General features: G+C 43.2%; 1 protein-coding gene across 2 annotated transcripts in view; it reads left to right on the top strand.

Annotated features, from left to right (window-relative positions):
• Positions 1 to 17,786, top strand: part of LOC121576615 (talin-2-like) — a 155,482-nt gene extending 137,696 nt beyond the window's left edge. Inside the window, exons 46-58 of one of the 2 annotated variants that reach the window (XM_041889902.2) lie at positions 237 to 420; positions 821 to 946; positions 2,287 to 2,403; positions 3,107 to 3,292; positions 4,162 to 4,269; positions 4,393 to 4,498; positions 10,547 to 10,552; positions 11,106 to 11,230; positions 13,454 to 13,579; positions 13,675 to 13,737; positions 13,866 to 14,048; positions 14,167 to 14,292; positions 15,232 to 17,786. In XM_041889902.2, coding sequence (XP_041745836.1) covers positions 237 to 420; positions 821 to 946; positions 2,287 to 2,403; positions 3,107 to 3,292; positions 4,162 to 4,269; positions 4,393 to 4,498; positions 10,547 to 10,552; positions 11,106 to 11,230; positions 13,454 to 13,579; positions 13,675 to 13,737; positions 13,866 to 14,048; positions 14,167 to 14,292; positions 15,232 to 15,360 — 1,585 coding nt within the window. In that variant the 3' untranslated portion in view covers positions 15,361 to 17,786. The remainder of the gene's footprint in view (positions 1 to 236; positions 421 to 820; positions 947 to 2,286; positions 2,404 to 3,106; positions 3,293 to 4,161; positions 4,270 to 4,392; positions 4,499 to 10,546; positions 10,553 to 11,105; positions 11,231 to 13,453; positions 13,580 to 13,674; positions 13,738 to 13,865; positions 14,049 to 14,166; positions 14,293 to 15,231) is intronic. The other variant, XM_041889903.2, reaches the window with a different exon arrangement.
• The last annotated feature ends 8,810 nt before the right edge of the window (positions 17,787 to 26,596 follow it).

The raw sequence follows: 26,596 nt of genomic DNA, 5'->3' as shown, positions 1-26,596 counted from the left end.
TGAGGAGATGACCTTGGGCCAAACGTATTATGTCCACAGAAACCACAGGTCAAATATGGGTCAGTGAAGGAATATAATAGAATGGACTTTGACCTCATACAAGATGGCTTTCCTTGAGGAAAGGGAATGTTTCTTCCCATAAACTGCAGCTTCTGTATGACTATAGAGTATTACATTCAATAAATCTTAATTGTTCCCAATGGGTATTTGACAAGATGTTGTGTGGTGTTCCTCAGGGAGAGCATCCTGAAGACAGCCAAGGCTCTGGTGGAGGACACTAAGCGGCTGGTGTCTGGGGCAGCGTCCAGTCAGGACAGACTGGCCCAGGCTGCCCAGTCCTCAGCCAACACCATCACCATGCTCACTGACGTGGTCAAACTGGGAGCCACCAGCATGGGCTCTGACGACCCAGAGACTCAGGTAATACACTGACCACACCATGTTGGATTGAAATTACAACACATAAATGTAACACTACAACAATCTTTCAGACAATCTTTCCACATATTTATATCACATACCTCTAAATAGTCCAATCATAATTTAACCTGTACGCCATGTATTATGTAAAGGTAAACCTGACAGGCCCGTACTGTTCTGTTAGTCTTTTGTCATTCTGTCTAGCCATTCTGTAGCATACATTTCCTCCTGCTGTATCTCTCCCCTTCACTTTGCCAGAAGTATCATAGTTCCAGGAAGAAGTGATAAGGCCAGGCTCTGTTAAATCCTGCCCTGAGGTAGGCCTGATAAACCTGTACTCTGTCCATTGTGTTGTATTGATGTGGTGTCTCTCTCTCTCCCTCCCTCCCCCTCTTCTCAGGTGGTCCTCATAAATGCGGTGAGAGATGTGGCCAAGGCTCTAGCTGAGCTCATCGGCGCCACCAAGTGTGCTGCAGGCAAGCCAGCGGATGACCCGTCCATGTATCAGCTGAAGAGTGCTGCCAAGGTACTGTAAGACATACACTTCTCTAACATAGAGAATACCACACTGAATTTGTGTATTCAGCTGCCCTTGTTTTACAGAAATGTAGCTCCTGTACAGGGATATGCTTATCTATAGATACAGTATCTAATGCAATATGCTGTCTTTGTGTGTCACAGCAGTAGGTTCTCAAAGCAACGCGTATGATCCGGTTTCCAACAGGATATGACACTTTCTTATCACTGTTCGTGTTTGGCTGTGTGTTTGTATTTGTGTGTGTGTGTGTGTGTGTATGTGTGTGTGTGTGTGTTTGCCACTGTCACTGAGATGGGTGTCAGGGTGTGTGTGACTCATGCTTGTCACAGTCGGTGTGAGCTCTGAGCCATCTGTGATCACACCACTGTGACTGGAGAGGCTCCTTATCTCCAACACTATGGAGAGACAGCCACTGACTGGAGCTTTACTGAAGCCTAGCCAAACCTGCGTGCCCTGTCCTTTCTACTCACACTCTCCCTCCATATCTACCAACACATAGGCCAGCAGCTCAGAGATCAAAACTAAACTCCACAGTAATCTTTCTCAATTTTAATAGAGGATATCCAAGGAAACATTACACTAAACAGACTTGAGCATATCGTTTCGCAGTGTGCAGAGAGACCTCAATGTCATAGTTAACATGCCTTACACCCCGAGTCCAGTTATGGGCTTTAAGTATACCTGTCCTTGGTTATACCTTGGACCAGATCAAAGGATTTCATAGGTTGACTGTATAGCCAGCATCATATAACCATAATCAAAGTATTACCTCTCTAAGACATGCCCCTAATCCTTCTCACCCTTCAATCACTTCTCTCTTATCCTCCAACTATTCAGCCACACATATGCAACTCTAACTGTTACATTAGGCTTATTTTCCTCTCTAGTTTTAATCTAATTAGGGCCACCCATGTAACCTGCTCAAGCTCACAGCTTGTTTTCATTCCTCCAACATATGGTGACCTCCGAATGGGACCCTCTCTCAAACCCCTCCGTGCTCTGTTCGGGTTGTTGAAATATGTTCAGAGTTCCATGGCACAATCTGCTCCTCACAAACAAGCTGTACATGGTCTGTTTGAGGTTTTGATGCAGGGTTCTTGCTTATAAAACAAGTTTGTCTGTGGTTCTGCTTTAAGTTTTTTTTCCTCATGGTCTGAAATGTATAGTATTGTCCTTCCATACTGTTGGTGTTCTATCAGGGCTGGATCTACTGAGACCTGTCTGGTCTCTGGTGCTGGGGGGAGACGACACCACCTGTTGGCCTGGCTCTGTGTTTATTGAGTTTCATCCCCACTGCTACAGTCCCTCTATCTCTCTCTCTCTGAAAGGTGATGGTGACCAATGTGACTTCACTGCTGAAGACGGTCAAGGCTGTGGAGGATGAGGCTACTCGCGGGACGAGGGCACTGGAGGCCACCATTGAGTGCATCAAACAGGAGTTGACAGTAAGACTCCCTGACAGGCTCCCCTCGCCAGGCTGGTTAAAGCAAGGGAGGTGTGCCTGTATATTGAATGCCATACCTAACAGTTAAAAAATATATATTTTCTCGACTTAAAATCTGATATCTATTCAACCTTTGCTGCTCCTCCTCTCCTCTCCTCTCCTCCCCAAAGCCCTGCAGTATTCTCGTTGCTCTTATCAGGGATTTTGTAGCAGACACAGGGGGAAAGGGAGGCTGAAATATTAGTCAGCTTGTTTTTCTTGTGATTTACTGCTAATCCTTATCAGTGTACCCTCAGGACCACAACAGGCTTTACCTAGGTTGCAAATCCAAATCAAACACAGCCCACTTAGCTCACAATTATAGTAGCATCAATAACACAAGGAAACGTTTTTTTTTTTTTACCTTTATTTAACTAGGCAAGTCAGTTAAGGACAAATTCTTATTTACAATGACGGCCTACCCCGGCCAAACCCGGACAACGCTGGGCCAATTGTGCACCGCCCTTACAGTGGTCGTGTACACCTCGGGCTGACTGTTGACTGTTTAAGACTAACAATAAGCGCCAGGAGTATTTTCTAGTCTGGTCATATCGTCAGGAAAAACTCCTGTCCTTGGTAATAATGCACGAACCTGTGCATCAAAGTAGATCATCCTCAGTGGCTGTCAGTGCAGTCACAGTTAGTCATGCTGTGAGTGTGCGCAGGTGTTCCAGTCCAAGGACCTCCCCGAGAAGTCGACCACGCCGGAAGAGTTTATCCGCATGACAAAGGGCATCACCACAGCAACGTCCAAGGCTGTGGCAGCGGGCAACTCTGCCCAGCAGGAGCACGTCATCGCCACAGCCAACCTGAGCCGCAAAGCCATCTCTGATATGCTGACCACCTGCAAGGTGATAATCCACCCCAACCCTGCCAGCTCAGGGCTCACATCCTCACACTGACACTACAGCACAGCACTCAGTCCCATAATGCTGCTCTGCCAGGGAAAATGTGACAGCAGGACAGCAGGGGCTAGTTCAGATGGCTGGTGTGACGTACTCATGGTTCAATGTCACTCAGCCTGGAACATTAGGCATGATGCCCTTCAGGCACATCACAATACTTTACTTCTAGCAGTGAAAAGACCAGGAAAGAAGTATCAAAAAGCATTTGGAGACCTTAACAAACTGGCCCATACTGCTCTAAGTAACATACAGTCTGGATAACAGGAGGTTGGTGGCACCTTAATTGGGGAGAACGGGCTTGTGGTAATGACTGGAGCGGAATCAGTGGAATGGTATCAAAGACATCAAACACATGGTTTCCATGTGTTTGATGCTATTCCATTTGCTCCGTTCCGACCATTATTATGAGCCGTCCTCCCCTCAGCAGCCTCCTGTGGTCTGGATAGTATATCCTAATGTAATGTTTCCCAACTCCAGTCCTCGTGTACCATCTGTGGTAGCCCCGGACAACCAGACCTGATTCAACTCATTGAGGGCTTGAATAATTAGTTGACAAGTTGAATCAGGTGTGCTTGTCAGGGGCTACAACAAAAAAAGTGTGCTGTTGGAGGTACTGGAGGACTGGAGTTGGGAAACACTGGACTAGTGGTCACACTATGTTTTAGACATTGACTCACTGACTAGACAAGAGCATATCACTAGGCAGAGCATATCTCTAGGCAGAGCATATTTCTAGGCAGAGCATATCACTAGGCAGAGCATATCACTAGGCAGAGAAAATGTCACCTTTTCTAAGTTGTTGTTTCTTCTTCCAGCAAGCGGCCTGTCATCCAGAGGTGAGTGATGAGGTGAGGAGCAAGGCCCTGCACTACGGGTCAGAGTGCACCACTGGATACATCGACCTGCTGGAGCAAGTACTGCTGGTGAGGGGGAGAATACAATACATCACACAGACAACACCTTAGAACTCATAACCTCTATTAGCTTGGCCTGATGGCATGTGGCTCCATGAGGAAGGTTGTGTCTGTGTCTGTGTGTGTGTCCAGGTGCTCCAGAAGCCCACGGCTGACCAGAGGCAGCAGCTGGCGGTACACTCCAAGTGCGTGGCGGGATGTGTGACAGAGCTCATCCAGACAGCTGAGGCCATGAAGGGTGAGACAGCACACAGCGCTGCCACACACACACACACTTGCATACATGCACACACACACAAATTCACCTAGAGGAGCATAGTTCGACCAGACTACTGCATTCTGCAGAAACCCAGCATACCATTCTGGCTATAAATTCAAACAATGTAAATTAGTTTAGGGATGTTTTCTTCCCAGGGCCTATAATGGATTTGTGTGTGTATAATATTCACAATAATGTTGTTGTTTTTTAAACCACCCCATTAATCCACAGGTTATGTGGACAGGTAATATAGAAAATGTGCTGTAGAGTGGGCCTAACATCCTGAGTAATTGCAAGTGTCAACATTAGATTAGTAGGTTGGCTATCACATGTATACCAGGAATGTGTCCTTCAGAAGCCCTGCTGCCTGCCTTCCATATCTCTGACAGCACTAATATATGTGATGTTTTATTTGTGCTTCCCATGACTGTGTTTTTGTATTTGAATGTATGTGTGTGTGTGTATATACAGTGCATTCGGAATGTATTCAGACCCCTTGATTTTCTCCACATTTTGTTACGTTACAGCCTTATTCTAAAATGGATTAAATTGTTTTTTTCCCTCATCAATCCTCACACTATACCCCATAATGACAAAGCAAAAACAGGTTTTTAGAAAATTTTGCTAATTTATTAAAATAAAACACTGAAATATCGCATTTACATAAGTATTCAGACCCTTTACTCAGTACTTTGTTGACGCACCTTTGGCACCTGTATTTGGGGAGGTTCTCCCATTCTACACTGCAGATCCTCCCAAGCTCTGTCAGGTTGGATGGGGAGCGTCGCTGCACAGCTATTTTCAGGTCTCTCCAGAGATGTTTGATTGGGTTCAAGTCTGGGCTCTGATTGGGCCAATCAAGGAGACTTGTCCCAAAGCCACTCCTGTGTTGTCTTGGCTGTGTGCTTAAGGTTGTTGTCCTGTTGGAAGGCGACCCTTCGCCCCAGTCTGAGGTCCTGAGCACTCTGGAGCAGGTTTTCATCAAGGATCTCTCTGTACTTTGCTCCGTTCATCTTTCCCTCGATCATGACTAGTCTCCCAGTCCCTGCCGCTGAGAAACATCCCCACAGCATGATGCTGCCACCACCATGCTTCACCGTAAGGATGGTGCCAGGTTTCCTCCAGATGTGACGCTTAGCATTCAGGCCAAAGAGTTAAATCTTGGTTTCATCAGACCAGAGAATCTTGTTTCTCATGGTCTGAGTGTCCTTTAGGTGGCTTTTGGCAAAATCCAAACAGGCTATCATGTGCCTTTTACTGAGGAGTGGCTTCCATCTGGCCACTCTACCATAAAGGCCTGATTGGTGGAGTGCTGCAGAGATGGTTGTACTTCTGGAAGGTTCTCCCATCACCACAGAGGAACTCTGGAGCTCTGTCAGAGTGACCATCAGGTTCTTGGTCACCTCCCTGACCAAGGCCCTTCTCCCCCGATTGCTCAGTTTGCCGGGCGGCCAGCTCTAGGAAGAGTCTTGGTGGTTCCAAACTTCTTCCATTTAAGAATGATGGAGGCCACTGTGTTCTTGGGGACCTTCAGTGCTGCAGACATTTTTTGGTACCCTTCCCCAGATCAGTGCCTCGACACAATCCTGTCGGAGCTCTACGAACAATTCCTTCGACCTCATGGCTTGGTTTTTGCTCTGACCTGCACTGTCAACTGTGGGACCTTGTATAGACAGGTGTGTGCCTTTCCAAATCATGTCCAGTCAGTTGAATTTAACACAGGTGAACTCCAATCAAGTTGTAGAAACATCTCAAGGATGATCAATGGAAACAGGATGCACCTGAGCTCAGTTTCGAGTCTCATAGCAAAGGGTCTTAATAGTTATGTAAATAAGGTATTTCTGTTTTTAATTTTTAATACATTTGCAAAAAATTCCAAAAACCTGTTTTCGCTTTGACATTATGGGGTATTGTCTGTAGATTGATAAAGGAAAATGTTTTATTTAATCCATTTTAGAATAAGGCTGTAACGTAACAAAATCTGGAAAAAGTCAAGGGGTCTGAATACTTTCTGAATGCACTGTGTATATATATATATATATATATATAACTATAGTTTTGTGCATGACACAAGTAATCTTTCCAACAATTGTTTACAGACAGATTATTTAACTTATAATTCACTGTATCACAATTCCAGTGGGTCAGAAGTTGATTGGAGGTGTACCTGTGGATGTATTTCAAGGCCTACCTTCAAACTCAGTGCCTTTTTGCTTGACATCATGGGAAAATCAAAAGAAATCAGCCATGACCTCAGAAAAAAAATTGTAGACCTCCACAAGTCTGGTTCATCCTTGGGAGCAATTTCCAAACGTCTGAAAGTACCACGTTCATCTGTACAAACAATAGTACGCAAGTATAAACACCATGGGACCACGCAGCCGTCATACCGCTCAGGAAGGAGACGCGTTCTGTCTCCTAGAGATTAACGTACTTTGGTGTGAAAAGTGCAAATCAATCCCAGTACAACAGCAAAGGACCTTGTGAAGATGCTGGAGGAAACAGGTACAAAAGTATCTACAGTGGGGGAAAAAAGTATTTAGTCAGCCACCAATTGTGCAAGTTCTCCCACTTAAAAAGATGAGAGAGGCCTGTAATTTTCATCATAGGTACACGTCAACTAGGACAGACAAAATGAGAAAAAAAATTCCAGAAATTACATTGTAGGATTTTTTAATGAATTTATTTGCAAATTTTTTTTTTTTTTTTTTTCAAATTATGGTGGAAAATAAGTATTTTGTCAATAACAAAAAATTCTCAATACTTTGTTATATACCCTTTGTTGGCAATGACACAGGTCAAACGTTTTCTGTAAGTCTTCACAAGGTTTGCTGGTATTTTGGCCCATTCCTCCATGCAGATCTCCTCTAGAGCAGTGATGTTTTGGGGCTGTCGCTGGGCAACACAGACTTTCAACTCCCTCCAAAGATTTTCTATGGGGTTGAGATCTGGAGACTGGCTAGGCCACTCCAGGACCTTGAAATGCTTCTTACGAAGCCACTCCTTCGTTGCCCGGGCGGTGTGTTTGGGATCATTGTCATGCTGAAAGACCCAGCCACGTTTCATCTTTAATGCCCTTGCTGATGGAAGGAGGTTTTCACTCAAAATCTCACGATACATGGCCCCATTCATTCTTTCCTTTACACGGATCAGTCGTCCTGGTCCCTTTGCAGAAAAACAGCCCCAAAGCATGATGTTTCCACCCCCATGCTTCACAGTAGGTATGGTGTTCTTTGGATACAACTCAGCCTTCTTTGTCCTCCAAACACGACGAGTTGAGTTTTTACCAAAAAGTTCTATTTTGGTTTCATCTGACCATATGACATTCTCCCAATCCTCTTCTGGATCATCCAAATGCACTCTAGCAAACTTCAGACGGGCCTGGACATGTACTGGCTTAAGCAGGGGGACACGTCTTGCACTGCAGGATTCGAGTCCCTGGCGGCGTAGTGTGTTACTGATGGTAGGCTTTGTTACTTTGGTCCCAGCTCTCTGCAGGTCATTCACTAGGTCCCCGTGTGGTTCTGGGATTTTTGCTCACCGTTCTTGTGATCATTTTGACCCCACGGGGTGAGATCTTGCGTGGAGCCCCAGATCGAGGGAGATTATCAGTGGTCTTGTATGTCTTCCATTTCCTAATAATTGCTCCCACAGTTGATTTCTTCAAACCAAGCTGTTTACCTATTTCAGATTCAGTCTTCCCAGCCTGGTGCAGGTCTACAATTTTGTTTCTGGTGTCCTTTGACAGCTCTTTGGTCTTGGCCATAGTGGAGTTTGGAGTGTGACTTTTTGAGGTTGTGGACTTGTGTGTCTTGTGTGTCTTTTATACTGATAACAAGTTCAAACAGGTGCCATTAATACAGGTAACGAGTGGAGGACAGAGGAGCCTCTTAAAGAAGAAGTTACAGATCTGTGCGAGCCAGAAATCTTGCTTGTTTGTAGGTGCGAGCCAGAAATCTTGCTTGTTTGTAGGTGACCAAATACTTATTTTCCACCATAATTTGCAAATAAATTCAATAAAAATCCTACAATGTGATTTTCTGGAAAACATTTTCTCAATTTGTCTGTCATAGTTGCCGTGTACCTATGATGAAAATTACAGGCCTCTCTCATCTTTTTAAGTGGGAGAACTTGCACAATTGGTGGCTGACTAAATACTTTTTATCCACAGTAAAACGAGTCCTATATCGACATAACCTGAAAGGCCCTCAGCAAGGAAGAAGCCACTGCTCCAAAACCTCCATAAAAAAGCCAGACTACAGTTTGCAACTGCACATGGGGACAAAGAACGTACTTTTTGGAGAAATGTCCTCTGGTCTGATTAAACAAAAATAGAACTGTTTGGCCATAATGACCATCGTTATGTTTGGAGGAAAAAGGGGGACGCTTGCAGGCCAAAGAACACCATCCCTACCGTGAAGCACGGGGGTGGCAGCATCATGCTGTGGGGGTGCTTTGCTGCAGGAGGGACTGGTGCACTTCACAAAATAGATGGCATCATGAGGAAGTAAAATTATGTGGATATATTGAAGCAACCTCTCAAGACATCAGTCAGGAAGTTAAAGCTTGGAGTGGCCATCACAAAGCCCTGACCTCAATCCTATAGAAAATGTGTGGGCAGAACTGAAAAGGCGTGTGCGAGCAAGGAGGCCTACAAACCTGACTCAGTTACACCAGCCCTGTCTGGAGGAATGGGCCAAAATTCACCCAATTTATTGTGGGAAGCTTGTGGATGGCTACCTGAAACGTTTGACCCAAGTTAAACAATTTAAAGGCAATGCTTCCAAATACTAATTGAGTGTATGTAAACTTCTGATCCACTGGGAATGTGATGAAAGAAATAAAAGCTGAAATAAATTATTCCAATCAACACCTACTCATTCCAGGGTTTTTCTTTATTTTTACTATTTTCTACATTGTAGTGAAAAAGTTTGGGGTCACTTAGAAATGTCCTTGTTTTCGAAAGGAAAGCCATTTTTTGTCCATTAAAATAACATCAAATTGATCAGAAATACAGTGTAGACATTGTTAAAGTTGTAAATGGCTATTGTAGCTGGAATTGGCTGATTTTTAATGGAATATCTACATAGGCGTACAGAGGCCCATTATCAGCAACCATCAGCCATCATTAGAAAACCCTTTTGCAATTATGTTAGCACAGCTGAAAACTGCTGTGCTGATTAAAGAAGCAATAAAACTGGCCTTCTTGAGACTAGTTGTGGATCTGGAGCATCAGCAATTGTGGGTTCGATTACAGGCTCAAAATGGCCAGAAACAAATAACTTTCTTCTGAAACTCGTCAGTCTATTCTTGTTCTGAGAAATGAAGGCTATTCCATGCGAGAAATTGCCATGAAACTGAAGATCTCGTACAACGCTGTGTACTACGCCCTTCACAGAACAGCACAAACTGTCTCTAACCAGAATAGAAAGAGGAGTGGGAGGCCCCAGTGCACAACTGAGCATGACATCATTTTCTGGAATTTTCCAAGCTGTTTAAAGGCACAGTCAACTTAGTGTATGTAAACTTCTGACCCACTGGAATTGTGATACAGTGAATTATAAGTGAAATAATCTGTCTGTAAACAATTGTTGGAAAAATTACTTGTGTCATGCACAAAGTAGATGTCCTAACCGACTTGCCAAAACTATAGTTTGTTAACAAGACATTTGTGGAGTGGTTGAAAAATGAGTTTTAATGACACCAACCTAAGTGTATGTAAACTTCCGACTTCAACTGTGTGTGTGTATATATATATATATATATATATATATATATATATATATATATATATATATATATATAGTTAGGGTATAATGTGTATATTTATGTTGTATATACAGGGCGCATTTGTAAAAGAGACCTAGGTCTCAATATGTCTTCCCTGTTAAAATAAAGGTTCATTAAAAAATAAGAATATTGTGTTTGGGTGAGAATTGGATCCCAGTGTACAGCCAATGACCCACTGGGGCTATCCATTTCACCTCTCTAATGCCTCTTGTTTTCCCTCTCTCTGTCCTGCCTCAGATGGAGGTAAGTGAGAGATGGGGCTGTTTGGTTCCTGCAGATCACTTTTCACACAGGCACAGAGGGTAGGGAGAGAAGTAGGGGAGGGGAGGGGATGGGGGGAAGGGAAGGGTGACTGAACAGATTTCCCCAGGGTTCAACATAATCTGCATCAACATAATTCCATCTGCTTTTCCAAGCTGTTCCCAAATAGTCCCGTTTTATGGCCACTTTAAAACCTATAAAGAGAGACAATAATCCATTGAAAGTACATTTCTTCAAACTCTTATTTAACCGTATTTAACTTTGAGGCATTAGAATCACTATAGACAGAACTTGGCGGAGTGGAAAACCTGCAAGGTAGATCTGGGTGGCTTTGTATGTTCAGAAGTATAATGCTCATTATCATTGCATGTGTGGAGTTGTGTTTGTGTGTTGTAAATTGACTGGTGTGATGTGGATTTGTTTAGAAAGGGCATAAGTGAACTGGCTTTGTCTGAACTGGTGAGGTATTTTTGTGTATGTTAAGAGTTATAGGGTTTCTATAATGTGATTATGACCTCTCGGTGGTGTGGTTTAGGATCAGAATGGGTGGACCCCGAGGACCCCACAGTCATCGCAGAGACTGAGCTGTTGGGAGCGGCAGCCTCAATCGAAGCCGCAGCCAAGAAACTGGAGCAGCTGAAACCCAGAGCCAAGCCCAAGGTAGGCCTACCAGTCCCCTTCTCAACCACCTCCAACATCTCCCTCCACACCTCTCAGACCAGACCAGACCTCCAACACAGAACACACCTATCTACTAACCTATCTACTCACTCATCAGGAAGGCTACCTGGGCCAAAGATAACAAAAGTTCACATTGACTTTGAAGTACGGTAATCTGTTACAGTCTCAGAGCTGCTATTAGAGATTGGGATTTGTTGGGGGGAATTGGGAGTATTATGTGAACTGTAGCCCACCTGTAAAACTATGCTGACTCAAGACAGCCTACTTGTGTGTTCTGTGAGCTTGCAGAATGTTGAAGTATTTATGGACGTTGGAAAGTTTTGTCTGGGGAGCAATCTGGTGTTTTTATTGAGATTCTGTAGAACCGTGTTGCCAGGAGACAATTACATTACTGGGACCTTAAGCTTTTGTTGGAATGAGTTCACATTTGTGATGATCTGTCTGAAACCTATTGAAGGAAAGTTCATCCTCCTTGTTGAACCCATTTCCTTTGTTTTATTACAGCATTCCTTTGTTTTCAGACTAAAATAAGAAGGGCCTTTCTCAGCCCAAGGTGTTCACCCACTTCATGGAGTGATATTGCACAACCCAACTTTACTGCTCTTAAAAAAACTGTCTGTAACAAAACTATGACTATCTCTGTGAGTACTTATGCATTGTCTGAAATTTGATTACGAAAGTTGAACAGCAAGTATGTAAGGTGTGAGCTGTATACATTTGTGTGTTTGTTTGTGTGTGATGTGTGTAGATTGAACCTCTGATCCTCCCTATACTCTTCCTCCTTCTCCTGTAGTACTCTGTGGTGTTCTTGTTTTGTGTCATTGGTTGATCAGATCTGGTCCCTCTCTCCAGCTCTCTGGTGATGTACTAAACATGGCTGGAGAATCTCCTGTTTTCATAAGAGACTTCCTGCAGTCTCAGGTCCAGACTTCAGCAGAGCCCAGTGTTTATGAGAGGGGGGTGTAGGGAGGTTTGCTTCTTTTGGATGTCAGTATCTGTCTGCCCTCTAGTGAACTGTTAACAATGGTGCATGCTTTCTTCTTCCACAAGGCAGAGAGACAGGGCAGAGATTTTGAGATCTTTGTTTATATCATGAAACAATCATTCTTACCAGCTACGGTATATGATGTTTACTACTATATTATGGAAGGTGTAGAATACCTTAGACCTCAAAATATCAAACCCACAGTACACCTTCAGAAAGGGACACTGAATAAAACATCTAAATCAGTGTAAACAATGTTTCCTCTAATGACGAGGTAGTGTCTGTGACTATTTACAACCCCTTCTGTTCACCTTCTACTCCCTCCTTCCATACTTCCCTCTCTGTGCCCCTTCTCCCCTCCCTCCCACCCTGTAGAAGGGCCTCTCTCGCCCCAGCATGCTTCACTCTTCCTCCATTCTCTTGAGATGTTGTAGACCTGGAAGCCTTCTCTGCAGGCCTCTGTCTGATATGTTTGATATATTAGGTTGTTATTCAGTCCAGCTATATATCAAACATATTCCTACAGTGTCCCGCCCTGTCTCCAGCCACGTGTGCCTTGTGTGTTGGTGATGCTGGCATGATCTGTGGTCACTGACTAGTGTAGTCTACTGAGACAGGAGTGACATTATTCGTATTTCCCAAGTAATCTATTTTCCTTTTTAGAATGGGTGCTTCTGTATCTTGCAAAGTGTTTTGTTTGGACTTTTCAACAGCAAACAGTATTTGAAGATCTGTGGAATGATTCCCCATTATGAAATGTGTTGGTGGATGTGATTGGCCAGTAACTCAACATGGCACCATAAAACAACCAATGGAGTTTGGTCTCCCGAGTGGCGCAGTTGCAGTGCTAACTGTGCAACTAGAGATCCTGGTTCGAATCCAGGCTCTGTCGTAGCCGGCCGCGACCGGGAGACCCATGGGGCGGCGCACAATTGGCTCAGCGTCGTCCAGGGTAGGGGAGGGAATGGCCGGCAGGGATGTAGCTCAGTTGGTAGAGCATGGCGTTTGCAATGCCAGGGTTGTGGGTTCGATTCCCACAGGGTGCCAGTATGAAAAATAAAAAAAATAATGTATGCACTCACTAACTGTAAGTCGCTCTGGATAAGAGCGTCTGCTAAATGACTCAAATGTAAATGTAAAATGTTGTTTTGTCTTATTGCCACAAGATATCGCCCCCTAGTGCATTTCCATGGTTAAATGTGTGCTTTTGCTTTTAGCAAGCAGATGAGACGCTGGACTTTGAGGAGCAGATCCTGGAGGCAGCAAAGTCCATAGCTGCAGCCACTAGTGCCCTGGTGAAGTCTGCTTCTGCAGCACAGAGAGAGCTGGTGGCACAGGGCAAGGTCAGTTACAACTGTTTTGGAATCATAATTGTCTGAATGTCACCTCAGCAACAAAAAACATAAGTCTGTGAAATGTATCTTTCTCTGCCCTCCAGGTGGGATCCATTCTTGCCAATGCTGTGGATGATGGCCAGTGGTCACAGGGTCTCATATCTGCTGTGAGTTTCCAGCATTGTTTCTTTTTTACATGTAATATTAAAACATAACTTGACCATGAAACTGTGCATGGTGAATCAATGTTTCTGTCTGAGGCTGTACCCTGATGTGTGGTTGCTATTCCCTGTAGGCGAGGATGGTGGCGGCAGCGACCAGTAACCTGTGTGAGGCGGCCAATGCCTCAGTCCAGGGACACGCCAGTGAAGAGAAGCTCATCTCCTCAGCCAAGCAGGTGGCAGCCTCCACAGCTCAGCTCCTAGTGGCCTGCAAGGTCAAAGCTCAACCGGACTCCGAGGCCATGAGGAGACTGCAGGTATAGCCCTACTAAACACAACACAACCCACTGGGTTCCACTGCTGTCTCTCTGACTTCGCCTCCACACACTATGATCACACTATGATGGCATTAACCATGGGTTCTGTATCCCTAAGGCTGCTGGGAACGCAGTCAAGCGGGCATCAGACAACCTGGTGAAGGCGGCTCAGAAAGCAGCCTTTGACAAAGCTGATGACGACAGTGTGGTGGTCAAGACCAAGTTCGTGGGTGGCATTGCTCAGGTGAGATTTTAGAGTTTATATTCTAAATACCCTATAAGTGACACATTGAAGTGTCACTTCAATTTTACTTTGTGCATTTTCCACCTCTACCTCCTCAACTGTTCCCAACTTTAATGTTGCCTTCACATGCAAATGTTTCCTCTCTAATGAAATGGTTTTGAAATTGAGGTAGGCCACTACAGTATGACTGAATAGAACAACAGCTGCGATTCAAATCTGTGGTTTAGCAGGCATCCACAGCTGCCTCAACATCAAGTCCCTTGAAAAGTTTTTACATTCTTCTGGCCCAGCAGACAAGTTATCCACTCCCTTTTCATCCATGGCCATATGTAGAGTAATTGAGGAGTGGATGTCTATTTCATAGCCTAGGGCTAACTTCTACCTAAGAAGCTTTGTTTTCAACTGAGGAAGGTGATTGAGTGTCTTCCAGAAATCATATTGTGCGTGCATTTGTGCATATTTGTGTGTGCCTGAGTGTGCGGGCGTGCGTGCATGGGTGTGTATAACACTGAAGGGCTTCTAGCCAGCACCCCTCCAGAGGCACTCTCCCAAAGCGGGTCTCTCTCAAGTGGGCTAGTCATAACCCACCCGCCGCCATCTCCCAAATCCACAAGAGCTCCTTGCTTAAGAAAATAAATAGATACTTACTGCATACTTACATTTAAGACATTCCACTAGTTACCACAGAACAGTTATGTTAATTCTAGGTTTTCTATAACCCGCTTTAAAGAAACCTACTGTGAAATGGAGTATGAGCAGTATTCCAAATGTTCTGAAGAAAATACTTCCTTTGTAGAACTCAATCAAGTCCATATGTACATTAAAGGGACTCAAGGAAATGGTTTCATGATTTTATTACCTGTTGGGTTGGAGTGTTACAGGACAGATTGGAGATGAGCAGACTGAAGCATGTATTTAACCCTTTCCTCCCCTCTTCAGATCATTGCAGCCCAGGAGGAGATGCTGAGGAAAGAGAGAGAGCTGGAGGAGGCCAGGAAAAAGCTGGCTCAGATCAGACAGCAGCAGTACAAGTTCCTGCCCACTGAACTGAGGGAGGATGAGAGATGATTGGTCCAGAGGAAAGTTGATGGACATCCGATTGGAACCTATTTTTACACAGAGATGTAGCTGACACCTGTGATTGGCTGTTTCTCTCTCACTTACGGGTGGATTGTATAACGTACTTGGGCCAGGCCTGTTTTATGAGAGGAACTAGTGCCTGTGTTCATATGTGTGCGTGCGTATGTGTTTCACAGAGGGTGATATTGACATTATGCTGGCTGTAGCTGTACTGTATTAGCAGGGTTAGGACCTGCAATCTTAAGGTTGAGACAGATTCTCTTACTGATCTTATGGTAGGATACATGAATATGGACATCACAGTTAAATGAACATTATTGCACCCAATAATGGCAAATACTGTTAATACTTACAGCTTTCATGGATACATCTCTAAATCAGTTGAAGGTAGTTTAAAAAATGTAAAAGCTCATGAAAATGGGTAGCTCACTCCAACTGGCACAGCTGACATAGGGATCTATAGTTTAAGTTCCTCAGACAGTATTCTTAGTGTTGATCTAAGTATTGCTGTACTTTATTTAATCATTGGCCTGCATGCACCATTATAACTATACATATAAATAAAGCTACTAACCAATAGTGTAGCTTAGAATTGGGCATTTGTAATATGTTAGTATATGAATGTGAGCTTTGGATTTGCTGTTGAATAGGTAAACGTTTGAATTTTATGTACTGTATTTAATGTAATAGAACTTCAGCTTCACACTAAATTCATAGTGTCAGTGGGTCTGGTCTGAGTGGATAGGAAAGCCAACAGCAGACGCTAGTACAGCATCATAATACCTTTTAAAGTAATAATTCTCTAAGTAATAATTATCCCTGGTGTGTGAGTAGGGTGATCACTGCCTCCCTTCTTTGGACATTCAGTTGTCACTCATATTTAAGGAGCAGGGAGCAGTCACATGCAGAGGGTCATTAAGGGGCTAAATCTTGGGGTCTATGTGCGATCCTATATGTAATGCTTGTCAGACTAGTATTCTCTCCCCCCACCCCTCACACTCTTTCTGGGCTGCCTGCTGCCTCTGTTTACATTCTTTGTCATGTTTGTTCTCTCTTGTCTTTGTGTTTTAATTCCAGTCTAATTGACAGTAGCCAGAGTTGGTAGTTCCACCATACGCACGCAACAGCAAAGCTATACTCTGTCTGGCCATGCCCTTTTCAGCTGGTAGTGTTTATACTTATTACAGATTCCATTGAATTTGGGAGATGAGCTTCTTCTCGTGTTCATGTTCTTATTGTTACTCTCAGCTATGACCATAGCAATACATTAACACTCAATATACTGTATCAGATTGATGAGAGTGCAGCACTGATTGGAATTGCATATGCAGCTGTGTATGGTGGTTTCACTCTTAAACAGCACTGAGATGACTGGTATAACCTTATGCACTGAGCAGCGCAAGCAATGCCTTCCATGTTCAACCATTCAGGATTACTACTAACGCTCTTGTCAAATGTAACACGTGATGAAACTATATACAGTCCAGTCCTGACTAGGAAACTAGTTAATTTATGTTATTACAGTATTGGTGTAGTATAAGGTCATTAGTATTGCTTCCACTCCAACACTTAAACCTTTCTTGTCAGTGTCTGGTCTGCATTGTGTACTAGTGCCTTAATTGATTCTGCTGTACCAACAGCTCAAGGCTGTATCTAAGCCTCGTCCTTCTGGATGAGAACATGTCTCTACCAGCCTTTCCCAAACTCGGTCCTCGGGACCCCAAGGGGTGCACGTTTTGGTTTTTGCCCTAACACTACACAGCTGATTCAAATTATCAAAGCTTGATGATTAGTTGATTATTTGAATCAGTTGTGTAATGCTAGGGCAAAAATCAATACTTGCACCCATTGGGGTCCCGAGGACCGAGTTTGGGAAACCCTGCGAGTCTAGTCTAACCCCAACTCTTTAGATCTTTAACTACCACCTAGTCCTATGCCATAACACAATGTATTGCCTTGGCTGGTAGCCCATCTGCCTGCCTTAAACCCTGCTGGTATATAAAGTGCATCCATGGGTCGTAAAGGTTTTAGACTATATAGGAAACCACTGCATTCCATGAGGATGTGGCAAGTTGTTATTGAACTCTTAAAGATGTGAATTTGCTCTGCCTTGAAATTCATTCAACATACAAGTAATCCTTATAAATAGGACTAATCAACTTCCTTGTTTAATTGTTAAACCACTATAAATTAGTTTTTATCGATAAATGTAATGACTATCCTGAGATAATGTATATTGTCTAAGCAGTTTGTCTATAAGCATTAACTGAAATAGGACAAATGTAGGTGTTGTGCTTTCTTTAACAGACTGAATTTGTTTCAACAGTTAAAATGAACTGATACTGTATGTATAATATTTATCTGGTCACAAAGGTATTTTTTATATTCACTGAAAATAAAGAGTTTGAAACAAGCATGGCCCAGTTTGTTAGTGGTAATTCTGATTAATGTACTGTATGTATCATTCATTCTTGAACAGGAATCCTGAATTGACTGAAAGGGAAATAGAATTTAATAGCAAAGCAACGACTTCATCAGCTCACCAACATTCTTTCCTGTAGAGGTCCCTGTTAGTCTTGTCAATGCTGCGGTTGGGGTCACTGGGTGTTCTGAGAACTATGCTGTAATACTGGATGGCCATTACATTGCAAATTCAGTCAGCCAGACCAAATATGGTCATACAGTATGTGCTTTATTCCCCTGGTTCACAGAACAGACTGTTGTGGAAACCATGCAGGGACTGGCTGCCATTTTAGATGATGGTTGGTATTTCAATTCACTTCAATAGAATGCAAATAGATGGAAAGGAATTGCCCATTTCTATATTGTTGCTGATATTAAAAGTCCTCTGATGTTTAAGGGATGCCATGTACTGTAGATTAGACTGATTCTGTGTCTAGTAGACCTGACAGTGGCATTGGGCACATTCTCTTCAGGTGGCCATTCTTCAAGTCAGTCTGGAGCTCACATGCCAGTCCTCAAAATGCACAACCCTGGGCTTCCCAGGACAGGCTGTATGAAATATGGTCAGAGCAGAGGTGCGCAGCAGTACAATACACAGAGCCAACCTAATGAACGCCAAATTTGGCCATTTGACTGTTTGGGTCTCATGTGAGGCCTGCCCACATAGTGGAGAGGGGAAACTCAAGCCATGTGTTCAGCAGGGAAGGGAGTGCCATTCCACCACAACACAGACCAGAGGAAGAGGAGGATGTTTGTTTGGGGAGCTTTGGCTCTGGAATTGGACTATCAAAACCCTCAATGGGATGACTAATGCTGTGTAGAACCCACAATTTTCAATACGTCCATCCTCTTATTGTCATGAACTTCATGATTGCAGGCTGATTAGGAAACCACTCTATTAGAACTGAAATCAAGTTCCCACACTGGCCATTATTAGAGAAAAAAAATTCTGCACACCAACATGAATACCTTCATGGCTCCAACATGATTGCACCAGTGGCATGTATTCATGGATGCCAAGGGAAGCCAGGTTTCCCAAAAAAGTTTACCAATAAAAAAACATAAAATAATGTATCTTTCATCTCTCTGTGTTTCATAATTGTCCTTCAATTCGCAATAGGCTGAATGTATCTCACAGGAGAAAGCATCCGAACGAGTAAAACAGCGCCCCTCTGTCTCTCTGCATTTAGGCCATCTATCTGATGATGTCTGGTCCAAATGAGTATGACATTGTTGCCGCCCGTAGCATTGAAGGCAAGGGATGCCAGTGAGCATTTGGCGAGCTCAACTGTGAATGGTCCTGGCGCACCAAAAAAAAGTGTCAAGGGAAGCCAGCTTGGATTTTGGCATCACTCCTATCAAATCTCATTGAGAGCATACATAATTGACAGAAAAACTTGAATTGTTGCATCTCGTTGTCCTCCAGTGGCTAGCTAGCTAGCTAAAATTGGCCCTTTCCTAAATTAGCCATGGATGGAGATAGGGATTTGGACTTGTGGTTTTACTTAATTCTCCATACTGGCCAATGATTATAACGGCGATTCTGATCCAGCCATTAATTCATACATTGTTGTGCCCCTGGCCTGAGAGGATGAAAGTTCAATATTTTGCTAGGTGTAGAAGGCTAATGTTAACTAGCTAACGTTGCCCATGAATGGAAGTTAGGCTAGCAAGAAAACATTTTAGCCAAGTAGCCTAGGTCAACAAAACATAAAAGTGTGTACTGTGTGACAGAGTGATAGACCGTTTCGTCAACTTTAAAGAGAGGAGGATGGCATTGGCGTTTCTCTACAAGTAGGGTGAGTCAACATGTTGTTCTACTTGCACGAACGCACGCACAGAAATCAAAACCATGGACAGCCAAATCATATTTAGCTTAAGTTGATTGGACTAAATTGTTTTTGGTATCTTTTAGTTGTTACTGTATTAGAGTAAGCAGAGGTGATTTGATGATGTTGAAATGGTGCTGGAATAGTGGCGGCAGCTCCTGTTTTCTTTGCGACTTGCAGTAACTCTCTGTGGTTCTAAATCAATAGTTGTTTAGTGGTCCGAAAATGTCGGAAACATTAACTTGCTTAACCATGCTGTAGGCCATGTAACTGTCTGGTTACTGTACATGCAATATGCTTTGTGGACTTCACTGGACAGAGGTTGCTATCCGGTTTTGTGAGAAAATAAAGGTGTCGTTGAATTTATTCTGCCACTGTGTCTTCTTATTGTCTTAGCCTTTAGGCCTATACACTGTATATCATGGTCGCAAGGCATATGAATAAACAGGTTATAGAGCAAGTGATTTTACCCACGCATCGCTACTGGATTTCACTGATAGTGACTATTTCTTTATATATTTATACACCCCTCTCTCTCACACACACACACTTCAATCTTCACTCTCTCATACTCTCTCACTTTTCTCGAGTCTTGATCAGGTCCATCCAAAGGTAAGAGTGGAAGCCTAGAGAGAAAGACATCTGTTGCTGTTATAATGTAGATGTGGAGTTCTTGCCCACTGACCCCAGCTGCGCCTGGCAGTAGTTATGATGTCAGATCTGTTTCATGAGGGAGCATGTCATTAATAACCAGAGAACCTCCGAAGGGCCTCTTTGGGCTCCTAGAGGCTCACGGGACATCCAGTAATCCCAGGCACCCACACCAGGGAACTGTAACCCTCCAAATGTGTTACATTAACAGTGTGGAGTGTTTTTATTAGAGGGACTGTGGCTTGTGCCGTGCCTAATCCCCTCAGCATGGTAGCCATTTACTCCCTGCTTCGTTCCATGCTCAAGTTCACAGAGAAGGGGCCATGTCAAGCCATGGCTAAACTGGATGACAATAGGTTAATGTTTGGATTTCATTTTTGCAAACAGGTGATATTCATCAATGTGCAAGTAACTAGAGAGGGGTTCATACGCACTTAACCGATAAAGTATGTAGCACTTCATACACCTTGTAAAAGCAAATATCAGAATTTAATTGGACTATTGCCTGAATGCTTTTTGTGTTGTTGACTATGTTTAAATGGGGTAGTTCAGTCATGTTGTATTATGTAAATTAAACTGAACTGACTCAGAATTGGCTGACATTAGTGTAAATGGCTGGGAATAAATGGATCCATAATTAACGTGCTAAGGAATGTCTTGGTAACATGTCTTACTGTCGTTCCTGATGATTGACTGGAGATGGTACCAAGGGTTGAGCAGTGCAATCCCACAACATTTTTCAGAAAGTTTCTTGTGGTCTGTCATGATGTTACTAATTATGTAGTTTGAAATAGCTGTATTTTAAACATTTACTGTATATTGGTATTTTGGTGGTATTGCTTGTCAGTTCTATTGCAAGACTAAACATAATTAAGGGATCTATAAAATGAGACCGCACAAACACACTAAATTCTTGGGATAGAAGAAGCCCATTGTCTGTGAATGGACCCTGTCAGGTTTGCAGAGACTTATTCTCTTGGAAACCAGTCCAAGATAAGTAAGGCTGATGTTAGACTGAGTTCAGATGGCATCATGCTTTTTTCTCATTTACAGTATATCCATACTGAAGCAGTAACTGCTCAGAAACAAATGTATCTGGTTCTACTCCTGCTGCAGAAATGGGAGAGAGAGGAAGCAGAGAGAGTTTGTAAAAAAAAAAAATTGCATGTCAGGAAAGGAATCTTTTTAGGTTTGGGCTGTGCCTTTTTCAACATCTCAGGGCCCTACAGACATGATGTTATTTAGACTGTTAAAGTGTAAGCTCTGAGTATGTGGATTGAAATCAAAAGTTAAATGTGAAACTAAAGAGAAAATCCAAAGCTTATGAAACAGACAAAAGAGCGGAAGTCATTATTGGGTAAAATGCCATGTAGCATATTTTGGTCCTTTTTGTCAGGATGTTCCATTAACCGCAGCCCAGAGCCTGGAGCACACGAATGGTGGTGTGATGGTTTTATTTGAATTGGCTCTTCAAAGCCAAGTCACAGGGTGATTTGTTATGGTGAAATCCCTTACAAGTCCTGAAAAAAAATCTCTAACCTTCCTGAAGTTTTTTTTCTTCAGTCCTTGTCTGTTTTAATTATATTTTTACAGCTGGTTTGCCAACTTTGTTTTGTATTTCTTCTTTCTCAATGTAAATGGTCTACCTCTGCTTAATGTTACAATACTCTATGTTATCTTTGACAATGCTCTATACTGTACCAATAAGCATTTACAATTGGGCCTTCTCTCCTATAACTCTGAAATAGCTAAGTGATGTCTTGACTAAGTTAGTGAGTGAGATCATTGTGTTAAAGTGAGCCTGCAGAGAATGGATGACTTTTAAACAAGTTCCGTCATCTTGTGTGGACTAAATGGAATCTGCTTGGAGAGGTATTGCTCTTCAACATAAACCCAGATGACAGCAGCTTATGGATGACAGAGAGGATTCTCCTCTGCTGCCCTATACATGACTATGTTAGGCCATCAATGGGGGCTCGCACAACGTCCTGGCTTTCACTCACCCAATATATAACGAGAGTCTTCTCAAGAGTACAGGACATAGTTCCAGTGATGCCGTCAGCGGTTTCATAACATGGGCCGCTGTCTATTCTCTTCCACATTTTGATCATCATCTCTAACACTTTCCCTTTCTCACTCATATCCAAAATTGTAAAATTATGAATGTGATGTATGGTGGTTGACTTGACAGCCATTACATCTGTCTGTTATACAGCGCTATTTGTACAATTCATTTGACCTTAGATCAGGTATGAGCAACTTTGATGGGGGTGCAGGGCTACAAAAATCTGAACTCACGAGGGGCCGCAGTGGTTCGTGGGTCTGTGTACACACATCAATACCCACACATGCAGGGGAAGTCGATCATAGCCTTTTGGAGGCCCTAAACTATACTATGAAACAAAGATAAATGATATAAAGAATGATAGTAAAAAGCTTAAATTACATATTGGGCAAAAAGGCTAACTCAGCTCCATCATTCATTGAATCAGATGCCTAATTCATCACAAAACCCACTGATATTGCCAACTACTTTAATGATTTTTTCACTGGCAAGATCTGCAAACTTAGGCATGACATGCCAGCAACAAATGCCGACACTACACATCCAAGTATAACTCACCAAATTATGAAAGACAAGCATTGTAATTCTGAATTCCGTAAAGTGAGTGTGGAAGAGGTGAAATAATTATTGTTGTCTATCAACAATGACAAGCTACCTGGGTCTGACAACTTGGATGGAAAATTACTGAGGATAAGAGCGGAAGATATTGCCACTGCTATTTGCCATATCTTCAATCTAAGCCTACTAGAAAGACATTATCGATCATAGTCTGCTGCTGGAAAAACATGTGTTATTTCTTCACACCCCCTGTTATATTGTGGATAAAGAGTTACCTGTCTATCAGACCATAGAGGGTGTTCTTTAATGGAAGCCTCTCCAACATACTGTAATCCAGGTAGAATCACAAATTCCCCAGGGCAGCTGTCTAGGCCCCTTCCTTTATTCAACCTTTACTTATGACATGCCACTGGCTTTGAGTAAAGCCAGTGTGTCTATGTATGTGTATGACTCAACACTATACACGTCAGCTACTACAGCGAGTAAAATCACTGCAACACTTAACAAAGAGCTGCAGTTGGCAAGGAATAAGTTAGTCCTAAATATTTCAAAAACTAAAAGGATTGTATTTGGGACAAATCATTCACTAAACCCTAAACCTCAACTAAATCTTGCATTGAATAATGTGAAAATTGAGCAAGTTGAGGTGACTAAACTGCTTGGAGTAACCCTGGATTGTAAACTGTAATGGTAAAACCATGTTGATACAACAGTAGCTAAGATGGGGAGAAGTCTGTCCATAATAAAGATGGCGTAGCAGTGCGGTTGTGTATTCTGTAGTGTGCTCGTGTAAATAGCCAGTTTTTTAGTTTTTTGTCTTTTTCGTATATATTTCTTAATCTCACTTTTCATCCTTCAACTAAATATACTTTCCTGCAACCCGCCTCACCCAATGTGGAATGGATTCTATTATTTCTTATACCTTTTTATCTAGAACCGGCTGAAACTAGCCAGCTAGCCAGTTAACTAGCTACTTGTTAGCTACTTGCTAAAAGCCACCGTTAGCAGTTTTCACTGTTGTCCATGGCCTGCACTACCTACCAGCCAGCTCTAGCCTGGACAATTATCGGCCAGTCTGCACAGCGCGCTATCGACCCAGAACATATCGGATTTTCTGCCGGAATCACTGAATCACTGGACCTTTAACACCGGATCATCGCAACTAGCTAGCTGCAACCGAATGTTGTTGTTGGCTAATCACCACTGTCCCGAAGCTAGCACCAGTTAGCCTTGAGCTAGCCTCGAGCCAGGCCCATCTCCCGGCTATCTACCTCTCTGTCAACCGGACGGGACCTCCTAGTGTCGACACGGAGCCCTGCCGATCCATCACGACTGGTCTGCCGACGTAATCGCCTGATGTGGTTTCAACAGGCTTCCCGTTGCGAAGACCACGAAGATCCATCTGCTAGCCCCGGCCCGCTAGCACACGCAATCAACAGCCGTGCCTCCTGCTTGCCTGTGTCGTAGCAGCCATCGAACTGCTCCCGGCCTCCCCTATTGCTGTTCACTGGACCTTATGATCACTCAGCTACACAGCTGATGCCTGCTTGACTGTTCCTTACACGGTACCCCATCCTGTTTATGTGTCCTGTTTATCTGTTTAGCCTCAGCCCGAACTTTCGTCGCCATCACCAGTTGTTGTCTTAGCTCTCTCGAATAACACCGGTGATTGCTTTATGCCTCTCTCCCATGTCATTATGCCTTGCCTATTGCTGTTTCGGTTAGTTCTTATTATACAATTTCACTGTAGAGCCCCCAGTCCTGCTCAACCTGCCTCAGATAGCTCCTTTGTCCCACCCCCCACACACGTGGAGACTGGCTAAATCGGTGCCTCCGGTGATGCTATCTCTTTCATCGTTACCCAACGCTTAGGTTTACCTCCACTGTACTCATATCCTTCCATATCCTTGTCTGTACATAATGCCCTGAATCTATTCTACAATGCCCGGAAATCTGCCCCTTTTATTCTCTGTACCCAACGCACTAGAAGACCAGTTCTTAAAGCCTTTAGCCGTATCCTTATTCTACTCCTCCTCTGTTCCTCTGGTGATGTAGAGGTTAACCCAGGCCCTGTAGCCCCCAGTATCACTCCTACTCCCCAGGCGCTATCATTTGTTGACTTCTGTAACCGTAAAAGCCTTGGTTTCTTGTATGTTAACATCAGAAGCCTCCTCCGTAAGTTTGAGTTATTCACTGCGTTAGCACACTCCGCCAACCCTGATGTTCTAGCAGTGTCTGAATCCTGGCTTAGGAAGGCCACCAAAAACTCTGAAATGTCCATCCCCAACTACAACATTTTCTGTCTAGATAGAACTGCCAAAGGGAGCAGAGTTGCAATCTACTGTAGAGATAGCCTGCAAAGCTCTATCATACTATCCAGGTCTGTGCCCAAACAGTTTGAGCTTCTACTTCTAAAATCCACCTTTCCAAAATTAAGTCTCTCACTGTTGCTGCTTGCTACAGACCCCCCTCAGCCTCCAGCAGTGCCCTGGACACCATATGTGAATTGATTGTCCCCCATCTATCCTCAGAGTTCATACTGCTTGGTGACCTAAACTGGGATATGCTTAACACCCCAGCCATCCTACAATCTAAACTAGTATCTCTATTTGCACATCATCTTCTGCACATCTATCACTCCAGTGTTAATACTAAATTGTAATTATTTTGCACTATGGCCTATTTATTGCCTTACCTCCATAACTTACTACATTTGCACACACTGTATATATATTTTCTATTGTGTTATTGACTGTATGTTTTGTTTATCCCATCTGTAACTCTGTGTTGTTGTTGTTTTTATCGCACTGCTTTGCTTTATCTTGGCCAGGTCGCAGTTGTAAATGAGAAGGTTTTTAAAATACAACTTTTAAAAAACGCTACTCTGCCTTCTTAACAACACTATCAACAAGGCAGGTGCCTACAGGCCCTAGTTTTGTCGCACCTGGACTACTGTTCAGTCATGTGGTCAGAACAGGGCAGGGCAATTGGCTCAGAACAGGGCAGCACGGCTGGCCCTTAAATGTACACGGAGAGCTAACATTAATAATTTGCATGTCAATCTCTCATGGCTCAAAGTGGAGGAGAGAGTGACTTCATCACGATTTGTGTTGACATGCTGAATGCACCGAACTGTCTGTTTAAACTACTAGCACACAGCTTGGACACCAATGCATGCCCCACAAGACATGCCACCAGAGGTCTCTTCAAAATCCCTAAGTCCAGAACAGACTATGGGAGGCGCACAGTACTACATAGAGCCATCACTACATGGAACTCTATTCCACATCAGTCAGATTTTAAAAAACACCTTATGGAATGCGGGGATTGTGAAGAGACACACACAAAGGTACAGACACACACATACGCCCACACACGCTAGCACACGCACTCTACACACACGTACATTGTAATATTGTTGTATGGTGGTATTATACATTTTGTATTCTAGATTTGTAGTGGTGTAATAATGTTATATGATGTACTGTTTTATCTTTAGTTTTATGTGTGATGTAAGTGGCTTAATGTGTTTGGACCCGAGGAATAGTATCCCTAATAAAGAGTATTCACAATGAATAAAGTATAAAGTAACACAATAAAATAACAATAACGAGGCTATACACAGGGGGTACCGGTACCGAGTCAATGTGTGGGGGTA

The sequence above is a fragment of the Coregonus clupeaformis genome, chromosome 11 (genome assembly GCF_020615455.1).
Source record: "Coregonus clupeaformis isolate EN_2021a chromosome 11, ASM2061545v1, whole genome shotgun sequence".
NCBI classification, from domain to species: Eukaryota; Metazoa; Chordata; class Actinopteri; order Salmoniformes; family Salmonidae; genus Coregonus; species Coregonus clupeaformis.
Note: the sequence above shows the minus strand (reverse complement) of the source record. Positions and strands in the feature narration are given on the sequence as shown.